The sequence below is a fragment of the Eubalaena glacialis genome, chromosome 1 (genome assembly GCF_028564815.1).
Source record: "Eubalaena glacialis isolate mEubGla1 chromosome 1, mEubGla1.1.hap2.+ XY, whole genome shotgun sequence".
Lineage (NCBI taxonomy): Eukaryota > Metazoa > Chordata > Mammalia > Artiodactyla > Balaenidae > Eubalaena > Eubalaena glacialis.
In genome coordinates this window covers 217469585-217486169 of record NC_083716.1, presented here as the reverse complement: position 1 = coordinate 217486169, position 16585 = coordinate 217469585, and the positions used below count along the sequence as shown (strand labels likewise).

The following is a 16585-nucleotide window of genomic DNA, read 5'->3' as shown; positions in this document are numbered from 1 at the left end:
TATGTTGATTATTTAGACTATCTAAAAACTATGTATATGAGTAGTTTATATTAAATTTCTTAGATTAAATTTCTCAGACAGAGTACTGTCAGTACTTCTACATATATTATATGATATCGTGATGATATTGCATGTGTATTATCAACGACTTTTCCTCAGGCCCAAGGAGGAAAGCTTGTATTGGCTTGCCACTGGGAATAAACAAAAGTATGTCAAATGAAGAGTATTTTGAACTTATTAAGTTAGATTTGATCTTATTCTCATAGTTCAAATATTTTCATGATATCTTTTTATACTTTTCTTTTAAATCATCTTTTCCTGAAGAAATGCAGATGAGAAGAGATCTATGTGTCCCTGTCCTTATTTTGATTTTGTTTTGCTCTTGACTTCACTTTTCTTTACTCTCTTGAGATGAACATAATTTCTGGTATTTAACTTTGTGATTTCACCTCTCTGTTCAGACCCTCAATAGACCTCTTGTTTGCTCTACCTAGTTCCTTCAACTGCTGATATAGTTCAAACTTTTAAAATGACGAGTCACTGAAGACTTCTCCTCAACAGAAGCACAAATTTCTCAGTATTCAATGAGAAAAAGACACTGATTTCTCAAACATGTAGAATTAAAATTAATTATAGTATGTTCCTTGAAGAAATGGTCAAAGGGATGGGAAGGTCAGGTTGAAATTATATTCCTTCAAACTGATGAAGCGTTTTCATTAACAGGGTCCCTGGTTTACACTCTTTATCTTTTATGTTTCTCATTGTTCCATCCTTGATTCTGAAAGTTTTCTTAATATTAGTGTACCATCAAGTATATAGCAGTCATGGAGAAAAAAAAATAGATCTGTTGTACTAGGGGCTTTAAGATGGTATTGACTTGTACGACAGTATGATAGGAACGGACATATTTAAAATAAGTTCGCCTGACAATGCATAGAAAAGAAATTTTGGGCTAGATGACAAGGACAGTAAAAGGCAGTGGCAACATATTTAACAATTATGACAGTAAAATATGTACCTAGTATTAGTTGTACAGCATATCAAAACACCCTTTAACTTCTATTATTAGAAAGTACAGCCAAAAGTTTTGAAATTTCAGAATTCAAAACTCAAGGCCATGAATACTTGGATGCTACCTCAAGATAGTAAAAAGGGATTTATGGATGTGAAAACGTTTGTAAAAACCAAGTTAAAGTTCCTTTAGAATTATGATTTCAATGCATATTCTATATATCAAAAAGTATAAATTGAAATACTAATGGGCCTTTACATTATAAAATTAAATTCTCATAGTTGGGATCTTTTATTCTGTACAGTGCTTTCTGTTTGAGTTCTAGCAGAGCATAAAAGTCTTAATGTCAAGAACATTACTAACATATTTTTAAGGAAGTCATATATGTGGTTCATATACCAATCTGCAATGGGAACACAGCTTAACGTTTTTTAAGAAGACAAACTTACTGTATTCTGAATTTTAGATATGTGATGTCAATATCATGAAACCAGTTCCATGAAACACACAATTACCTTATGGCTTCAGAATTGCTTCCAGTATATTCATACTTTTTGGACTATTTTTAAATAGAACATCATTATTTCCTTTATATATATTCTATCTTTATTTCTTTATCTAAAATTTGAGCTACTGCAAATAAATATCAAGGATTTTTAAACCTCTCAAAACTTAAAAAAGTTTAAAACATGTATTACAACAGCAAAGGTAAGTTATATCAATAACAGATATACGTTATTGAGCATAGGCTATCATTAAAGATAGAGTTGTAATTGTAATTTTAACCTTTTAAATGATCAAGTGGAATCATTGTGTGATTGTTAACATCAGTTGCTACACTCTTCATCATCAGCAAGGATAAAATAATTTATCTCACTGTTAACGGTTATATTATTGCAGAAAAAATGCTAAACACAGATAATAATACTACAATTATTACCAATTAATATAATTATTATTGGACACAATTTGAAACAAGACGAATATATATTTAAAATTAATTGTAAAATCTAGAGAATATGGGGTATTACTAAACTATTATAAAGTATTCCAATAGTTTCAATTTTATTTTTGCCAAACTTTTGTTCTTCCTTACTTTTAGCTATTTTACCTTCAAAAAACTCAATTTACTTACGTTGGATGGTGATTCTAAGGGATGCAGACTCCAAATTTTGCATGACACTGCTAGGAACTTGAGTAATCTAAATTAGTACACACTTATCTCCTCTATTATTTCTTCCTTTACATATGTGATAAATGTAATGCTTTCACTATATGACGTGATATGATATATCATATGATAAATACAGCATAATGTAGTATATTCTAGTATAATATCAAGAACAGATTTTTACATAGAAGGAAATGCAAAAAACATAAAGTGGCAATAGAAAATAGTTTCAGAACAAATACTAAAGCTGTTAGCTTGGTCAAGAATGTTAAACAAAAAAGATCCTACCTGATGAATCAAAGTTCACCTCATTGCCAGGACTTGGACCTACATCAATGGACACAATTGGTAAGAGCTTCCGAAAATCCCATAGCTTTGTAACTCCACAGGCATCACAGGATGCGATCATGTGACCCTTTAAAGTATTAAAAAGAAAGAAGAGAAATGTATATACATACATATATATATACAAATATATATAGTAACTCAGACCAAAAAAAACAAAAAAGAAAGATTTCTGTTACAATTTTATTAAATACACAAGAATACATTCCTCTAAACTAAAAAGTATTCATTATACCTTTGTCTTCGACATAAAAGTATTATAAAATGACAATTTAAATATATAAAATCCTATACTAAATTTTAGAAGATGATTTTTCAGGAAATCATTTTGATAATTTTAATTATATAAGATGTAATAAAACAGAACTATACACACCCATGCAATTTGTCTAAATATACACATATCACATATATGATATGTGATCTACATATAAAAACTGTATATGTAAAATATTGCACTAAAAGCACACTTCACTTTATATGCTTGTAATTAGTTAGTATTGATAATTTATAACTCAGAGTAAAAATAAAAACAGAGGTAGGAAAACAAATGGACAGGAAAGAAGAGTTTTATCATAGTGGGTAGAATCACTGGGGCCAGGTAAAATTGATGGCAAGGAAGCAGTGCCTATTGTGTTCTGTTAGACAAAATTATTAGAAATATTTGGGGCTATTTTTTTAACATGTAGTGGAAAAAGGAAGAAGGTAATTGGATAAGGGAATGGAAAACAAAAGGAAAGGTGGATGGATTCAAGTGTTATGGAAACAGGGGCGGATATTTTCCCAGTATAGAAGTACCAGCCCAGGTGCATCAGTTTGGAGTTCAAGGTCTGTCTATACTCCTCTTGCAGGCCTCTCAGGAGATATCTATTCAGCAGCTACCTCATGTCAGAGACTGGGATATAGTGATGAGTAAGAGGGCTTCCATCATTCTGTCATTTAATTTCTGTGTCCACTGACCAACTAAATATGAGTGCTGGCCACATCAGGTTTATGTACAATGTTTATAAGTCATTATACTCTTTCCAATTCGATATACAGTTTCCCTTTCAGATCCAGCTTAATTTTTTTAATGTCTAGTCAAAAATCAACCTCTCATTATTTTCCTCCTAAATATTCTAAAATGTTAAAGATAATAACTTGATTATTATACAATTTTCCCTATTATCATTTTGAACTAGCTCGCATAATTTTTTTCTCATTTACTCCTTGATTTCTACCCTTTCTATAAAAATAAAAAAAAAAACAAAAAAAACTGCATAGTGTATTACAGTCCGAGTGGATTTTTTGTTTTTTTCCTTAAATACTCTGGTAGTACAACAAATGCCACTAGTTTTAAAATTCTGTAACTGCTGTTACTGGCAAAGCAATACAGTAACCTTTTCCTCAAGCTAATAAATGGGATATTTAATCTTTTTTACGGTTTAAAAAGAACATGGAGAACTTGGAATGTTTTCAAATATGTAAATGTGTATTGTGAGAATTGTGAAGAATCAGTGAATTTAATTTTTAGAAAAGAATAGTTCTCAGGATTATAGGGAATATTAATGTTAGAAATTATAAAGAACTCTTTCCAGCAATAAGGGTTTTCAAACATCTTTCAGAAGTCGCAGAATGGAATCTTTTTCCAACTGTGAGTACAGAATAAATTTTAGTCAGAATTTAATTTGAAGGCACTTCTCATTAAAGTCAGGTTATAGACTTCATGTCCTTTTCTTGCCTAGATTCTATGAAACAAAGACAATCTTAAAGTGTGCTTTATACCATTGAATATTAAATTTTTAGGAAATATACTAAAAATAAAAAAATAGTCCATCATTTTCTGGGTGAAAATTAGTACTTAAATGGGTTTAATATTTTTATATTTAATTTTTACCACTGTCAAAAAATCAATTAATACAGTTTGATAATACTAAAATAATAATATTCAATACTTATTAAATGCTTCTAATAACCAAGTGCTGTGCTAAATGATTTATTAATAAATAGTAGATAGTATTTTAAACAATTTTGAATAACTAACATCATATAGCCAAACTTTTCCACTTCCCAAGGAACTTAAAATTCATGACAATATATACATTATGGTAAAACAAATATAATAACTTATAAAGTGGTAGAAATAAGTTTGTGTTCAGATTTGATAACTTGGTAGCTATACTTCCAGTTAACCAGAGAGGCAAATGCAATGCCTATCGTAGTACCTGGTGCATAGTAGAACTAAAAAAAAAATTTGTTGGGACTTCCCTGGTGGTCCAGAGGTAAAGAATCCACCTTGTAATGCAGGGGATGCAGGTTTGACCCCTGGTCAGGGAACTGAGATCCCACATGTCACAGCCCAACTAAGCCTGCGCACCACAACTACTGAGCTTGAGCCCCTCAACTAGAGAGCCCGCGTGCTGCAAACTGCAGAGCCCATGTGCTCTGAAGCCTGAGTGCCACAACTAAAGAAGAGAAAATACCCGCACACCACAACTAGAGAGAAGCCCGCGTGCCACAATGAAAGATCTTGCATGCCTCAACGAAGATCCCGTGTGCCGCAACTAAGACTCAACGCAGTCAAAAATAAAAACATAAATAAAATAAAATAAAATAATAAAACAATTTAAAAAATATATTTGTTAAACCAGTAGATGATGAATGCCTCATGGGAGTTTACCTAGAAGTTTTACTTTAGTCCAAGTACTTCCACAGCAGTCTTAAGGTAATATTGATTCTAACCCTGATGGTTCTGAATCAGTTAGATAGAAGAAAGAGATAAAAGATGCAGAGAATCCAAAACCAAAAACTTGGAATATCAAGATCTTGTATGCCTCCTCCTCCAGTCTCAGGTGAACTGGAACCATTTGCCATTCTCCTTCCATAGGGAAGAAGAATATTAAAATATTACTAATCTAAACCACACATTGTGAATTTTGAGGGATCTGAAGATGGAGTGTGTGGAAAAGGAATTAGCTGACAACCTGGGGAAAAAACAAATATTTTATCTAGAATTCACGTCAGGTAAGAAAGCAAAGACTAGTTATAGTTAGGCACTTAACCTAACCAAGAAAGAAAGATTTCAAAGAAAATGTTTTTTGGAGAAAGGTGGAATTGTGACAATTTTAAAGAAAGTAAAAACTCAATAGTTTTGGAAAACTATCTAAAATGTAATTCTGGTTATGTCATTGGTACCAGTACTGGCTGAGGAGGAAAGGTGATAAAGATGGTTGCACTGAAAGTTCTCGGAGAAGTTCGGATTCAGACAGATGGTTGTTTTTGTGACACTGAATTGCCAGCACCTGGCTCAGTTCCTGTGACATGTTTGGCATTTGATCTTGAATAAATCATAGAATAATATATAAATAAAAAATGAATATAAGGGGAGTAGAGAGTAATCAATGTTGACTACATGCAACTGTAATGGATTTTTTTCCAAAATATGGTAAATGAGCTGAAGCTCAGAATTTTTTTTTTTTTTTTTTGGTTATCACAGACTCCAATAGTAAAACAAAGCAAGTGGAACTTAGGAAAATGGACAAAGGATACAGTTGAGATGAAAGTGAATAGTCACGACTCCTGATTGCCCCTTTTAAGCCTTCCCGTTTCCAACTTAAAGATCCTAGTGAGAAAATCCATATGGACATGCAGTTAATAAGTTAGAGTAGAACAACATAAAACCAAACTAGCTTCATCTAGGCTGCTGGAAATATACTGGAAAAATATTTAGCAGTACATATCAAGGATCACAAAGGTTCATACTTTTGAAACTTTTAAGGCTACTTCTGAAATTTACTGTAAGGTTTAAAAAAAGTTATGATCAAAATATTAAAGTAGCACTATTTATAAATAAAAAATGGAAACAAGTGAAATTTGTAATAATCTAATATGGAAGAAATAAATCTTGTGCTGTTGTGGATCCATAGCACTGCCAGAGGCACCTTTTATGCAAACTTGATACCAACAGTGGCAGGAAGACAAGTAGACTGAGCTATCTCTCTGCACAGTGGTTCCAAGCATATTTATATATTATAAAACAAAGAAAGAAAAAGAGAAAACTACGATGCTAATGATGTCATTTATAATTTAAATGAATGATTAAAAGACTATTTTCATAAACCTATAGTATTCCTTAATATAAACATAACATGACTTTATATAATTTTCAGAAACAGATTTTACAAGTTTGGGCATTACCATAAGTTTGGGGTTAAGAGGCTATTTTTCAGGTAGTGTAAGAAATGTCATGGAGCAATATTCTATATGAGATTCCTTATATCTTTATATTGTATATCAAGAAGAAATATATAGAATCTTAATTTATTATAAAAAAAAGGTCCAATTTGATTATACTTTGTACCGTCATCCTGATGAATCAGCTAAATCAGCTAAGTATTTTCTTGGTTCAACACACTATGTTCATATATATATATAAAGGTATATATATACATATATATATATATATATATATACACACACACATTTATTTTCCCATCTTTTTTTGGAAAGTGAATTTACAGAACATCTAAATAAGCAAAATATTTTTAGGGTCGTGACATTACTTCTTCTGCAAAGGTTCTTCACGGCTGAATAAAACAATATATATAATTGTTCTCAGAGTTATACAACATAACAGAAAATTAAATGAATGATTATATATCAACTATGCACACATGAGAATGCTGTAAACTCTGTAAGTGCAGGTACTTTGGCTTAGCAGTACATTCCCATGACCTTGAATAGAACCCAATAAATGTTCAATAAATAATTACAGATGAATAAATACCCTAGATGAATTATTGCAAAGCCATAAAAAGAACAATTACAGAAACAATTTAAAACATGGAAAAGTTTATACTATACTGTCGTTACACTGATTAAAAGTATACAATACATATGGTGCAGTGACTGAATAGGGAGATATGTTTATAAAAAGTTGCCCTATATATTTTTTAAGACTGTATTTTTTTAGGATAGTTTTGGTTCGCAGCAAAATTAAAGGCAAGATACAGAGATTTTCCATATACCCTTGGCCTCTACACACACATTGCCTCCCCCATTTACAACATCTCCTTCAGAGTGGCAAATCTGTTACATTTGATGAACCTACATTGATACATCATAATTACCCAAAGTCTGTATTATTACAATTCACTCCTGGTGTTGCACATGCTATGAGTTTAGACAATTGTATAATGACATATACCCACCACTATGGCATCATCCAGAGTATTTTCCCTGCCCTAAATATCCTCTGTACTCACCTATCCCACCATACTACCCCTGTCCAACCCCTGGCAATCACTGATCATTTTGCCTCTCTATCTAAACTTTAGAATCAGTTTGTTTGTATCCACAGAATACCATTTCTTGATTTTTACTGGGATTGCACTGAATCTACAGATCAAGTTGGGAAGAACTGATATCTTGACAATATTGAGTCTTCGTTTCCATTAACATGGAGTATCTCTTCATTCGCTCAGTTATTTTGCTTCATTCACCAATGTTTTATAGTTTTCCTCATATAGATGTTATACATATTTTGTTAGATATACTTAAATATTTCATTTTTAGGGGTGCTAATATAAATAGCATTATGTTTTAAAATTTAAATTCCACTTTTTCCTTGCTGGTGTATAGGAAAGCAATAGACTTTTGTGTATTAGCCTTGCATACTGCAACCTTGTAATCACATATTAGTTCCAGGAGGTTTTTTGTTTCTTTTTTCTTTTTTTTTTTTTTTTTACTTGTTTTTTAAAATTAATTCTTGGATGGTCATATCATCTGTGAACAAAGATAGTTTTAGTTTTTCCTTCTCAATCTGTGTAACTTTATTCCTTTTTTTTTTTTTGGTCTTATTGCATTATCTATAACTTCCTGTACAATGCTGAAAAGGACTGGTGGGAGGAAATATCCTTGCTTTGTACCTGATATCTTAGTGGGAAACCTTTAGTTTCTTACCATTAAGAATAATGTTAGCCGTAAGTTTCCTTTTAGATATTCTTTACCAAGTTGAGCAATTTCCCTTATATGCCTAATTTACTGGGAGTTTTTAAGCATGAATAGGTATAGTATTTTGTGAAATAGTTTTTCTGCATCCATTGATATGATCATGCAATTTTTCATCTTTACCCTATTGATGTGATGGATTACATTACTTGATTTGCAAATGTTGAACCAGCCTTGCATACCTAGGATGAATCCCATTTGGTCATAGTTTTTACTTCTTTTTATACATCATTGGATTCAATTTGCAAACATTTTGTAGCAGATTTTTATATTTATGTTCATGAAAAATAGTGGTCTGTGGTTTTCTTTTCTTGTAATGTCTTTCTCTGATTTTGGTTGTAGGGTAATGCTGATCACAGAATGAGTTAGGAAGTATTCCCTCTGTTTCTATTATCTCAAAGAGATTATGGAGAATTGATATAATTTCTTCCTTGGTTTGTAGAACTCACAAGTGAACCCATGTGGGACTGGTGTTTTCTGTTTTGGAAGTGCATTAACTATTTGGAAAGGTAATATGATTCAACTTCTTTAATAGATATAGGCCTATCTAGATTGTCTATTTCTCCTCGTGTGAGTTTGGCAAATTGTGTCTTTTAAGAAATTGGTCCATTTCATCTAGGTTATCAGATTTGTTTCAAGGCAGATTTGCTGAAAACAAATTCACTCAATTTTTGTTTATCTGAGAAAGCCTTTATTTCTCCTTCACTTTTAAAGGATAATTGCACAAGGTAAAGAATTCTATGTTGGTGTTTTTTCTTTCAGCACTTTAAATATTTCACTCCATTTTTTCCTGGCATGGTTTCTGAGGACATGTTATATGTAATTTTTATCTTTATTTCTCTATATGTGAGCCACTCCCCTCTTGGTTTCTTTCAGGATTTTTTCTTTATCTTTAATATTCTATAGTTTGAAAATGATATACATAGATCTAGGGGTTTTTGTTTGTTTCCTTTGTTTTTGTTTGCATTTATCCTGCTTGGTATTTTCTGTGTTTCCTGGGTCTGTGGTTTAATGTGTGACATTAGTTTGAGGATATCTTAGTCATTATTTTTTCAAATATACCGTCTGTTTCGTTCTCTCTTCTCTTTCTGGTATTCCCATTACATGTATGTTTTACCTTTTGTAGTTGTTCCATAGTCCTTAGATGTTCTGTTTTGTTTTGGTTTTTTGGGGTTTTATTTTTTGTTTTGTACATTTTTTTAAAGTCTTTGTTGTCTTTGTTTTGGTTTTTGATGATTCTATTGATATATCCTCTGTGTCAGAGGTTCTTTCTTCAGTTGTGTTCAGCCTATTAATAAGCCCATCAAAGGCATTCTTCATTTCTGTTATATTGCTTTTATCTCTAGTATTTCTTTTTGGTTCTTTCTAGGATATTCATCTCTCTGCTTACACTGCCTATTTGTTTTTTCATGCTGTCTCCTTTATCCATGAGAGCCCTTAGCATATTAATCACAGATGTTTTAAATTCCTGGTCTGATAGTTCCAACATCCTGTCATGTCTGGTTCTGACGCGTGCTCTGTTTCTTCAAATAATGTTTTTTGGCTTTTGGTATTTCTTGTAATTTTTTCTTGATGGTCATACATGATATACCAGGTAAAAGAAACTGCTGTAAATATGCCTTTAGTAATGTGGTTGTGAAGTATGGGGTGGGGCAAGTGTTCTGTAGTCCTATGATTAGGTCTTGGTCTTTTAGTGAGCCTATGCCTCTGGACCATGAACTTCGTGTTTCTCAGTTTTTCTCTCCCTCATAGGTGGAACAGGTTGGCTAGAGTGGGCTGGAATTGGGTTTTTCCCTTCTCCCATGTGTAAGGCAAGCCAGATGTAATTGTTTATTTCCCTTCCCCCATGTTAGTTAGGTGCTGATAATACCCCAGCAGGTTAAGCTCTGTGTATATTTTTTGTAATGAGGAATTCTGAGTAATCTGGGTGGAAAATCCTTTAATATTTTAAATATGGACAATAATTACAAATAATTAAATTATTCAAGAATAAAAGGTATATATTCTTCAGATTTAATTATCAAATATATTACTTTTTCTTTAATGATACTTTAAAATAAATTCAGGAAAATTATACATTTGCATATTGCATTATAATTTATCTTATAGTAAATCCATAAATAATGTCACAGCTAATTCTCAGAACTATATGATGAGTCAAAATTTAATCCTATCTCACAATATTCAACTAAATAAATTTTAGAAAAATTAAATAGTGTATTGAAGGACTTCTAGTTGAGGTGGTCTTAAAAATAGAGCTATAAAATGAGACAAAAAATAATAATAGTTAATACTAATTGAGTAATTACCATGGGCCACTCAGGGTTCTGAACATTTATATACACATATGCAGGTATTATACACACATACAGGTATTCTCCACTTTTCAAAAGTTTGCTTTACACTATTTCTCTTTTATGAAAGATCTACATTATTTCCTGCTTTTGCTAACTGAAAGAAATCCAAAGAGGATTTTCACATTTACAAAAAAGTTAACTGCTTCTTTGCTTTATGCCATTTTGGCTTATGCAAGTTTTTAAAGGAATGCTCAACTTTTGGATAGTGGGGGAAACCTGTATACAAATATCCCATAATCTTAAAAAAACAAAAAGAAAACCAAAAAACTACTATGAAATAGGTTGCTATTAACACCCCCATCTTATGGATGAGGAAATTGAGCCACAGGAAACTTAATTACCTGGACACCACCTATGCAGTTTAAAGAGGAAGAGCCAGGATTTGGACTTGTTTGGCTCTAGAATATGCACTAATCACTAAGTTCTACAATGTGTCTCAAAGAGAAAGTTTGCCTAAAAATTTATTTTTACAAGTATAAGATCTCAGGGACTTCCCTGGTGGCACAGTGGTTAAGAATCCACCTGCCAATGCAGGGGACATGGGTTTGAGCCCTGGTCTAGGAAGATCCCACATGCTGCAGAGCAAGTAAGCCCGTGCGCCACAACTACTGAGCCTGTGCTCTAGGGCATGTGAGCCACAACTACTGAGCCCATGTGCCACAACTACTGAAGCCCACGCGCCTAGAGCCCATGCTCCGCAACAGGAGAAGCCACTGCAATGAGAAGCCCGCGCACCGCAACAAAGAGTAGCCCCCACTTGCCTCAACTAGAGAAAGCCCGCATGCAGCAACCAAGACACGACACAGCCAAAAATAAATAAATAAATAAATTTATATTAAAAAAAAAAAGCAAAGAACCAAAGTTTTAAAAGTATAAGATCTCAAAGAATGATAAAGAATAATAAAAATAATACTCATTACAGAAAAATAGAATAGAAACATAAAGTAGAGACTAGAAATAAAACCATAGGCTTCTAGGCTATGGGTTTAGGAGCAGGCCCTAGTTATTCAGCTTCTGTAGGGTATCAGAGACTAAAGGTACTTTGTGTCAGATGGGAGATAAAAGCCTACATATTGTTAAAGCCATGGATACTGTAAGTTTTCTTGAAAATATGAAGCTGACAAAAGTTGCTTTCAAATGCTGTTTGAAGCTGCAATTTATTTGAAGGTATATATTTAAGGAATCTGGAGTTATACACAGTCTTACAACTTGGATCTGAACCAAGTAATACATGCTAATAACTTGCTCAGTGGTTTTCAATCCTAGAAGGCAGGATTCCTGAATCATAAATGTAGGACTTATTCTAGGATACCCTGAGGCTATTGGCCTGGGAGACAAAGGAAATAGCTACAATACTGAAAGCTGTGAAAGAGTAAGCACAAATAGAGAGCAAGAGAGATAAAGAAGCAAAAAGAGAGAACCACTTTTCCTACTCTACTCAAAAGTAGCTACAATATTTTTTTTCGTGACAGGTAAAGAGATCTAAAGTTATTAAGCCTGTCAATAATTGGAAATAAAGTTAATCTGAGTGCATTAAAATTACAAAAAGACTGAAAAATATTTTAAAATAAGTATGAATCTCAAAGATGTTAATGAAAAATTAATACTCATTAAAGAAAAAGAAATGAAACCAAAACAGTCTACAATGACTTGACACAAACAAGAAAATTGAAACATTAGTCATTGAAAACAAAAGGCTCAATAGATAGGAAATACTTTAGAATAGACAAAGTTGAAAAGAGAGTTAGTGAATTGGAGATTGTACTGTGAAATTCAGCTAGATTGCATATGTAGAGATAAAAAGATGAAAGCATTCAGACCAGTAAGAGATGTAGGGGAGTACGGAGCTGTATATTCCAATATATTACAAAAGAAGAGCATGTACAGACAGGCAGAAGAGCAGTATTTGAAGCTATAATAACGGAAACTTTTCCAAAATTGAAGGAAGATATATTAAAAATAACAGTGCACTCCAAGTATTGAGCATGATATATAAGAATAAAACACACCTAGAAACAAGTAGTGAAAGTATGGAGCATTATGAATGAAAAAAATGATCTACAAGAGAAAAATTACAGATTATTTATAAAAGTAAAACAATTAGATTGATAACAAAAACTAGATGTTAGAATTAGTGGAATAATGTCCAAATCGTGTGGGAAAATAAAATTCAATCTAAATTTGTTTACTTAGCTAAATATGACTCTGGACTAAATGTATTTTAAACATTCAGACTATAAAAGTTTAAATATAAACATCTTATGGAAAGAACTATTAATAATTATATTTTGCCACAACTATTAATAGTTATATTGCCAGGTGATATAATGGTCAGCACAGATATTGAAAAATCAAGAAACTTTAGTCAAGGTTAGTTAACTGTTTGCTACAAAAAAGAAATGCCCAAACCAAATCCTAACTCTAACCATCCTAATCTAACCTTAATTTTAATCTTAATTAAAAAAAAAAAAAACAAGAAATACGTTAAAAAGAAGTAAAGAAAAAAATAAATGGGAAACACAATAAGTTGTGATAGCAATAACAATGAACATACAAATAATTACACATACACACACACATAAATAGGCTATACTTAACAATTAAAATAGACAACAAAAATGTTTAGAAAAACAGAAAATACAATCTTATGCAAAATACAAGAGAAACATTAAAATAAGAACAGTGACAAAAATAAAATACTCAGAAAGAGTAAAAATAAAAGAATTTAATTATTAAATACTAATTAATAGGAAGCTGGCAAAGGAGTATCAGTATCAGAAAAAAAGAAATTTAAGTGAAAAAAATTATTACTAGAGCTAATTGAGATCAAGTGATTTTCCTAAAATTATCTTAGTAGAATAATTTGGAGTGAGGATTCAAGCATAGGTCAGTTGACTTCAGGGTCTGCGATTTTAACCAATATATATAATGTAGCATAGTATATCACAAATGCTTAAATATATTTAATATATTCTTCCATTGGAATATATTTAAGTGAGTGAATAACTCAGATCAATAGTTGTTCACAAAGATGTTCCTCACAATATTATGTATAAGATGGGGCAGTAGAAACATAACAAATTAATTGTTCAATAGATAGAAAGATAGATACACAGAAGCACATGTATATATACATATCTTTATATAGATATAACTGTAACATATAATTATATAACTAAACTATTATTTAACTATGGATGGCATATCCAAAGATTATTAATACAAAGGAAAACATACATATGGTAGTGCAATAAAGCAGCAAACAGAGTTATTTACAGTTATACAGAAACACACAGAAACATATGTTGAAAATAAGATTGGTAGGACTAAATCATAATTGATTATCTTTAGGTGACAGGATGAATCATTCTTATTTTATTTGTTCCTTTTCACATTTTAAAAATTCAAATTTCATGGAACTAGTATCTATTAATTATTATAATCAGAAAAATATTTTTTAATAAATAATGAAATCAAACCATCATACACAATATGATGTCAAGTCAAGTGATCTAATTTTCATTAATGATCCTGTCAAGTGATCTAATTTTCATTTTCTAAATATCTACTATGTAAAATGGGCAAGAAAGAGGGGTCATCAAGCAAATGGCAGATACATTAAGCCCTAGAAACATCAGCTGCTTTCAATACATGAAGGTAATGACCTGCAGTTTGGTATTAAGGTATAACTATAATAAAATGTTTAGGCTCATTAGGAGGAAAATTAGTATTTCAAACATTTTTAGTACTGATACATTAGTGTCTCTCTTAGGACAGGCTTGTGCAGCATTAAGCATTAGCTCATTACACTCTTCCCTCAGTACCTTAATGGCACAAATAAGCTAAAGAAATTATGGAATTAGAATGGAAACAGAAAGTAAGTTTTGGGAATGTTCAAAGAGTGTGAGGCTAAATAAGGAAGGAATAAAAAGCACTGGAAAGATGTTGATAAGATTGCTGTTCTCAGTATGTACTTCTTCCCTATGCCATTGTCAATCAGTTAGGTATTAATAACTTGAATCACCAATCATGCCCCAGGGATATGGGACCTGGACATCTCAAACAAGTACGTAGCATCTAGAGTACACAACACTGCACTACATAATCACGATAACCTGTTCAAAGTGATTTCTATCTAATATCTCATTTAATCCTTCATTTCTATAGTTAGGTTATACCACCAGATTATTCAGATGAGAAAATTGAGACTTAAAATACTATACAACTTGCCTAACGGCATTTTGTTAATAAAATGTAGACCCAGGATTCAAATCCAGACAATCTGACCAAGTGTCCCAGATCTTAAACGTTTAGCAAGGAAGATTTTTGCATGCCTTGACCTAGATGCTTTGGAGAATAGAAGCCCATAAAGTCCCATTTTAAGTGCTTAAAGAGCATAGTCTGTTATGGAGGTAGAATGCCCTGAAAGAGCTAATGTTACTGTAACAGAATAACAACAAATATGTATTAGCAAAGAAAAAATTGAGCAAGCAAGTGTTAATTTACAAGGCAGAAGAATAATTAGAAACAGATGAAGACAATTAATGTATATAAAGGAACAAATATTTACTGAGCTGTACTATGTCCCTGGCTTGGGGTCATGATCTAGAGATGAAATAGATATAAGCTCTATACAAATACAATGTTAAAGGCAAAGTTAAATGCCACAGGTAGATAAAGGGTTATTTCTAGTACAAATTGACCACCTAACCCAAGCCTGTGGGATCAGAGAAGCTTTCCTCTAGGAATGCAGTCCTAGGATAGGTCCATTAAGTGAATGCAGCTTTCTAGAAACAGCGACATTTTAAGTAGGTGCAGATCATGAAGAGACATTAGTGGACACAAAGCGGGAGGGCATCGTTAGTATTGAAAATGGTACAATGTCAGAATACAAAGCAGAGATTAACATATTTCACTAGGGGGAATTAGGTGAATTTATGACGAGGTTAATAATGTGTAAAAATTCTGAAGAGTTTTTGGAGCTCACACGGAGAAATATGAATTTCATATGACATAAAAAGTTGTTACGTGTTTTGAACATAAATATTGATATGTTAAAAAGAATGAAGGCCAGTAGTTTCAGTGAGTTAAGCAGGTACCTAAGTACAAAATTGTCTCTCTGAGACCCTACAAAACAAGTAAACATGACTTTCCTGTGGTTTTCAAGTTTGTGCCATAAGTCTTAGCAAGAATTTGACTGAACCCAGGCAAACTTGTCTGGACCAGTAGGAAACTTCTTCATTCATCAAAGAAATATTGATGGAGTTCACTAGGTGTTAGACAGTGATTTAAGTGGTAGATAAACAGGAGTGAACAAAGCAGAGAGAAGTCCTGGACTTATGGAACTTGTATGCTTCTGGAGAGAATCATATGATAAATTAAATAAATCAGTAAAATATGTGGTAGGTTAAATGTTAATAGGATTTGTGGAAAATAAAAAATATATATATAGACATGGAATATCTGGCAGAAAGAGTGTTAAAGCGTAAATAGCCTGGTCAAGAAGGGTCTCACTAGAAATATGACTTCTGAGTTCAGAGCAAAAGGAAGAAGAGTGATCCAAGAAAAGGGAAGAGTGAGATCAAGGCCCTCCGGGCAGAAGTACTGAACATAAATAGGCTGGTGTAGCTGGACTTCAAAGTCCTTGATTCTACATGAAGTCAGGAAAAAAACAAAAAACAAAACAACACTGGGCTATGTGTTTGAATGGAT

General features: G+C 32.1%; 1 protein-coding gene across 1 annotated transcript in view; it reads right to left on the bottom strand.

Moving 5' to 3' along the window:
- The window catches only part of SPAG16 (sperm associated antigen 16), a 922479-nt gene that overhangs the window by 250034 nt on the left and 655860 nt on the right, over positions 1 to 16585 (bottom strand). The window contains exon 15 of the mRNA XM_061204724.1: positions 2472 to 2598. Within this exon, the coding sequence (XP_061060707.1) occupies positions 2472 to 2598 (127 nt within the window). The remainder of the gene's footprint in view (positions 1 to 2471; positions 2599 to 16585) is intronic.